At 44.9% G+C, this 6,613-nt stretch overlaps 1 protein-coding gene across 1 annotated transcript in view; it reads right to left on the reverse strand.

Annotated features, from left to right (window-relative positions):
* LOC119464612 (b(0,+)-type amino acid transporter 1-like) overlaps nucleotides 1–3,240 on the reverse strand; it is a 28,206-nt gene extending 24,966 nt beyond the window's left edge. Inside the window, exons 1-2 of the mRNA XM_037725639.2 lie at nucleotides 3,129–3,240; nucleotides 179–322 (exon numbers count right to left, since the gene is read on the reverse strand). Coding sequence (XP_037581567.1) covers nucleotides 179–182 — 4 coding nt within the window. The 5' untranslated portion in view covers nucleotides 183–322; nucleotides 3,129–3,240. The remainder of the gene's footprint in view (nucleotides 1–178; nucleotides 323–3,128) is intronic.
* Nucleotides 3,241–6,613: the final 3,373 nt, after the last annotated feature.

A 6,613-nucleotide genomic window follows, 5' to 3' on the forward strand; every position in this document is an offset into this window, starting at 1 on the left:
CTACATTGCCGAGCGTTGCCCATAAATTGAAGCGGGAAGCAATGCCGTCACTGTCATTTCTTCATTGCAACACGGTGAATATGAAGCACTACCACATATACAGCCCCGAACAAGATTGATAAGCGCTCGATAATTTACTACCACACAGGCATAAAGCGTGCAGTTAGAATTCACTCACCCATCTTGGCACTCCACAAGCACTAAGTGAGTACCACGGCACGTGAGTTCATGCTTAGCAGCACGCTTTCTTGGCTTGCTCCAGCTAAGGCTGCAAAGATAGCGTAATCCAATCGCTTGCCCTGGAGTCGTCCCGCCAAGCAATCTGGAACAACAGAAATAAAGCCGAGAACGTAGGAATGTAGTTACAGACTGGAAGATAGCGTCTAATCCAGAAGCTTGAATCTTACCAGCGTCGACTCACCCTTCCGTTGAAGTCTTCATGTCGACGTGAATGTTTCCTATATATATATATATATATATATATATATATATATATATATATATATATATATATTTGCTAAATGCAGTGTCATTAGCGCTCTTACTTTAGGATACGATGCGCATTGCTTCGCGTTTAGATGGGCTATGGCTTACTTGTGAACTGAGTCACTGTCTGCGGCTCTGCATGAGTTCTGGCATGGTTTAGGATACCGAATACGCCGTTTGAATTAAGGCGGCCTGAGTGGATGAGTGTGGTGCGCGGCGCCTCGGAGATTGTATAAACGGAAACAGAAGCAATTGCCGATCGCTAAAAAGTAATAATGCTTCTTTTTTCAATGCAAACTACGCAGGCGGCGTGATTTACTGGAGGCTGTCATCGTCGTTTAGGCTTATGCAACCTTTTCCCAATTGAGCCTTAACTTTAATGACACAAACGCACCAAAACGTTCGTTTCCTCTCACCTGCTAGAGCGGGAAACCAAGGACACTGACAAATATAGGCACACAAACACGCACACCAAATGATTCTACAAACTTTCACTGGTTTGTCTGCGCACCAAGAACAGAAGTTACGGCTTCACGATTATCGAAATGTCCAAATCACAATGAAATGGCTAATGACTTCGAACACGGCAGACGCTACTAAGGAAACAGTTTTTTTTATCGCAATGTGACGGCACAGCCGCACGTGCAGCTGAGGAAAGTCGTAGCTTGTTTTGTTTATGTTTCAGCGGAGCTTCAGAAATGAAAAGAGACTACGCGTCCGGCCTCGCCCTCTTAAAACAGCTGGAACTAGTGTCCTGTTCAAGCAGCGTAATGGCCGTGTGCAGCAGCGGGAAAGCCTGATGAATACAACTAAACGGAGAACAATTGGGTTGCTACTCTTCACGGATGAATGGGACGCAGGGCTGTGGATAGATGGCAATCATTGAGATAAGGATCCGGGAGCCAGTTGGAGCTAAAGTCGTCAGTGCTACTAGTTAAAAAAATGTTTTTGGACGCATGACACTTGTTCACAATTTTATTTCAATAAGCATATCATCACACGAAGTATGTAACGCCCTTTAAAACGTCGAGTTAATGTTGCTTTTCTTGTGCGGAGGAGGGGAGGGGAAGGAAATGGATGGGGTACTTTGCGATGTGAATAGTGAAGCCTCACTGTTACATGCTGCAGACAAATGCAACTGATTTCTGTGGTGCGTCGATGCCTGATAAGAATTGCATCTGTGAATTAGAAGGCCTGGTGGTATTCGGCGAAACGGCGGAAAATTGCTATAAATGATACACCTAATAATGCTACATTTGCCAGGACCTGCCTTCCTGAACTCCTTGCTCGAACTGCGTTGGAGTTTGGTGTCTGTGCGTCGAAACTAATTAGATTCAATCATAAGAAGACTGGGCTTTCTTTTCGGATACTTATGAACAAATGGAGTTTAAGGTGTCCAGTGATTGCAGTAGCTGTGGATGGGCGACTCCAACTGCAGTGCAAGTGAATTCGCAGAACTCAGATGAATCCTATCAGCATTATATATCAACGAAACGTTTTATTTTCTATTATTGTCTCACGAAGGCTTTCGGTGTCATACCTATGTTGAAATAGAATCTCAGTTCCTATATTCCAGCCTAAATTTGTACCCGATAAATGGCCACGCGGTCTCCGTTGATCTCTCGGAAATTACTTCAAAATGCATTCAGAACGAACACACGTAACGGTGTCATTGCAAACAGCAAGATATCAAGTGATCGAATTAACCAAGCAAGGGAAATTGGCCTAACTGTAAGCAATAACCCGTTACTGTGACGTCGGTACTGAAAGCATGTATTGTCAAGTAGATTGCAAGTATGAGATGTGCGTACTAAATTCAATAAAATTCCAAAGGCAAGAGGAATGGTGATATCCCTCCTGTATTTGAGGATTTGACATGATATTCACAATTTTTCTGATCTTCTTTGAGGCTAAATCTGAGCGCAAGAACTATGAACACAAATACCTGCCTAAAGAAATACAGGTTGATGTGGAGCCAAGCGCCACTATAGTTGTGGGCCACTAGAATACTTCTTGCTTCCGCTTATATTCTTCGTTTATGCACGATTATAGATCGAAGGTTTCCGTCGCTCATTTGTGCTTTTCCATTCATTCTCGTATTTCGCAATCTAATAGTGACTCCATAAAGAGAACTTTCGTGAATCGATACAGCGGTCTGAAGGGACCCGTCTACGCCGTTGTTTACCTTCATCTGTAAAATATTTCCATTGTGTCTAACGACTTCACCATTGTGTCTGTCCGCAATGAGGCCGATTCGCTATCGAACCATTATCGAAATGGTTTGATTCAAAACAAAGAAGCTTCCGCAACGCTTCCCGAAGGTGGAGCCGTGAATGTCACGACGAAGACAACGGCATGCTTTTTGCTGTAGCCAAATAGCGATGCAAGTTTCGCGAATCGCAACTGCCCGCGCGCCAGTAAGTTGGTTTCGGCTGTACCACTTTTTTACAAGCTAGGCCTCACTTACACTACGCTGGCGCTCCGCTCTGCTTCGCTGACTATTCTGATTCTACGCAGTACGCTATTGAGAAGATACAGAGAAGTGTCGCTTAAGAAAACAGTAGTTAATGTTTCTTTCGACTGCGCTTATTTCCGGTAAAAAAAAAAAAAAATAGATGTCCCCAGGGGCCCGTGGAACTTACCATCGTTGAAGGCGATGCCCGGATTGACAAGCCAGCTGGCCGAAGAATGTCGGTCAGTTCCGATCGTCTAGCTGTGCATTTCACGGCGGCATATACTCGTATTGCTAGAGGCATAAAACATGCTTGAGGGCTCGGAAAGGGGACGACGAGGGGGGGGGGGGGGGCGGAGGCGTACAAAGCGACACTTGCGCAAACAGGTTTGGAGAAAGCGAATACTCCGAACTGACTGCCGAGGGAAAAGTCCTCGCGCGGCGGTCATTTGCTGCTTGTTCATTTCCTCTTTTTTATTATTACTCCGTCGTACCAACCTGCGCTTCTGTCGACCTCGGCGCACGCTTCGCGCGAGCGCGCATTCCAAATGACTTGTTGCTGCCGGCACGTAGTGCAAGCGTACAGGTCTTTTCATCCCGTCGCTTTGCACAGTACTTAACTGTTTTTCGTTTATGCACTGACCTTCGCTCTCGATTTTGCGGGACGACAACCACGCTCTTAGCATACACACAGAGAATCGCCATCTGAAAAGCCGTGACCGTCATGTCACCTGCCTAATTCACGAAGATGTTCCTTCGAAACTGTCGCCTTCCTTTAACGAAACGATGAGCTTGTTAGAACTAATGATTCCATGCTTTGCTTCGTCAGCATCACTTCAGGGCTGCTGCCATAGTCTCACTTTTCAAGAGACGGTAATTAAGGTACGTTGATAGGAGAACAGGCGTACTCAATCCATTTGGATAGCTCGAATTACGTAAGTGAATGTCTGGGAGGAAAAAAATAATGAGCATGATGTTCGTTCAGTGCTTTTCAGGTGTTCCCAATTTTTTAAGGATCATTTTTCTGCGATTTCGTCCATCAGATACCATTTCTAGCACCGAGTGGAGAATCCCATCGATACTGAGGAGGCGGCTGAGTGTTATCTAATGAGAAACTGCAAAATTACTGAAAAACAACTGTCAACCCTTCCACTGGGGTGAAGATGGAAGACCAGCGAGACTGTACTATGGTGGGAATTATCTATTTCCAATAATGACTATTAACCCTTTCAGCCCTGAATTTTTTTTAACGTTCAGAATTTTTTTCATCGTTTTGTATTAACTTACTACTGCCTAAGAAACCCAAAAATATTTATTATATTCGGAGGACCACATCAGTATGAGATATGGCGTCATGTCCTATATATAGGACACCAGGGCTTAGTGGTTGTAAAAAGCAATTCGAAGTTTTTCGAAGTTGCACATTCCGAGCTGCATCACAGATTTAAATGTAGAAAAACTTGCATGATGGCAATTTTACAGTGGTTCATGTGCATAAAAGGCCTGAAAAATATTTTTCATGCTCGTTATACAAGGCTCATTATTACAATTGAATGGCCTCTATCTACTTGATAGCCGCTTTGTCGGATGCATTTTCATCACAGATGGCCAATTCTTCTACTATACCGAAATACTGCTCCCCAAGCGTGCAAAAGCAAACTATATCCCGCTTTTCATCGACGTCTTCTACCTCCAACATGCAGACGTCCTTCATCATTGCACTTGAATGGCCTCCATCTACTTGATAGCCGCTTTATCGGATGTATTTTCATCATAGTTGGCCAAGTCTTAGTCTATTGTGCAGCAATTACTGCTCCCCAAGCCTGCAAAAGCAAACTGTGTGTAGCGCCCACCGACGCCGCAACGCGGTGACGCTAAGGTGGGGGCTCTCGGCCGGCACCGTGTGGCCGGCTGCGAAAGACGACGAAAATAAAGTTGGGCGCGCTTGCTTGCTCGATGCGTGAGCATGGCACGCGCTAGTTCGTTCTAAAAGCCAGCTTCGATGGTCCTCTTGCTCTCGCGCTCCGCTGCGACCGCTCAGTTGTTGTTGCCTCGGTTCCGAACATGTGTATCCTGGTTTTCATCGTCATCGTCTTTTACCTCCAACAAGGACACTTCCTTCATCATTGCACTTGAATGGCCTCTATCTACTTGATAGTCGCTTTGTAGGATGTATTTTCGTCAAAGACGGCGAATTCTTCGTCTGCCGTTCAGCAATTACCGCTCCCTTAGCCTGCAAAATCAAACTGTATGTCCTTCTTTTCATCGTCATCGTCTTCTACCTCAAACACGCACACTTCCTATAATGCAGCAAACTTATTTGTGTCCTTGATATACCGACATTTCGCTATAGAAGTCCCCTTGCCCCTGAATACAGCAGTTCAGGCTGACCTATAGCGCCTCTGGAATAAGAACACAAGAAGTCGGAAGCTGTTACAAGCAATATCGTCTTCATTGCATATTCAACTCATGTAGTGCCTTTGACAACCTCAGTGAGCCCTGGTGTCCTATATTTAGGACACGCAGATCATGGCGTGCTGTGGGCTATGCATAAATAACAGGCAGAACTTCCTGACATTAATACACCCGTAAGTATATCAGAAACAACACACAATATTATGATCGCTACGGAGACAATAGGTATTGACTAAAATATTATCAAAAGACTTGGATGCTGCTGCAGTCGTGTTTTTTACCTTGCGCCATTTTAATTTCAGCTCTAGGGCTTTCGGAGGAAGAGAACGATAAAAAAAACTGTTGCGTATGCTGGCGGATGTGCATGGAGAATACCTTAAATTCTTTTTTCAGTATGGTAACCGTTTGAGTCCCGATTTAGGACAATTTTTCTTGGTGTCCTTTTTATAGGACACCAGGGCCGAAAGGGTTAAGATGTGATAGTGTAATTGGTTATTTGAACTATTAAAGAATGAGGAATATATATTATCTGGTGGTTTTCATTTATTTAGTGACCACAGGGACCATGGCCTTATGGTCGCTACGGTACACCACCATAGGGTGTACGGCAAAGGTTGGTACGTTCTTCATAAACACATGACCAATGCCGCGCGCGTTCGGCGCGAACGTGGGCAAAACGCCGCTGCCGTCGACAGAAGTTCTGCAACGCGTTGCTGGTGCTGCTCCCCTCCCTCCCTCCCGTCGCCCGCGGCCTTTCGCGCGACGGAAGAAGTCGCGTTTACTCTCCGCCGTGCGTTCGCTCCCTGTGAAAGCGCACGTCCCTCGCGCGCACATACAGCATACAGCCAATGACAGTTCTTTTTCTACACGCGGACACGACCATCGGAGACTGAGCCCTTAACAGCTTCGCTGTTAGAGCAACAATGTAGAATCTCCCTAATGAGACTTGTCAAATAATGCGTAAGCATTCTTTTCAGTTGCTGTATATATATATATATATATATATATATATATAAAGCTGTCCATAAAGTTCAGTCTATGTTGTGGCTGACCCCTGGCTTGTCACAGATGACGAAAACCGATCATGAAGGTCATGAAAAACGTTTCGACTAACACAAAATTCAGGTAAGTTTTTATTTTACAACATATATACCGATGCCGGTGGCCTCCTCGGCAAGAAAGCTGCATCAAACACACAATGAAATCCAAACTTCGGCGTCGATTTGGCAACCAATCAAACGATGTTGTGTCTTGATCTCG

The sequence above is a fragment of the Dermacentor silvarum genome, chromosome 9 (assembly GCF_013339745.2).
Source record: "Dermacentor silvarum isolate Dsil-2018 chromosome 9, BIME_Dsil_1.4, whole genome shotgun sequence".
Classification (NCBI taxonomy): domain Eukaryota; kingdom Metazoa; phylum Arthropoda; class Arachnida; order Ixodida; family Ixodidae; genus Dermacentor; species Dermacentor silvarum.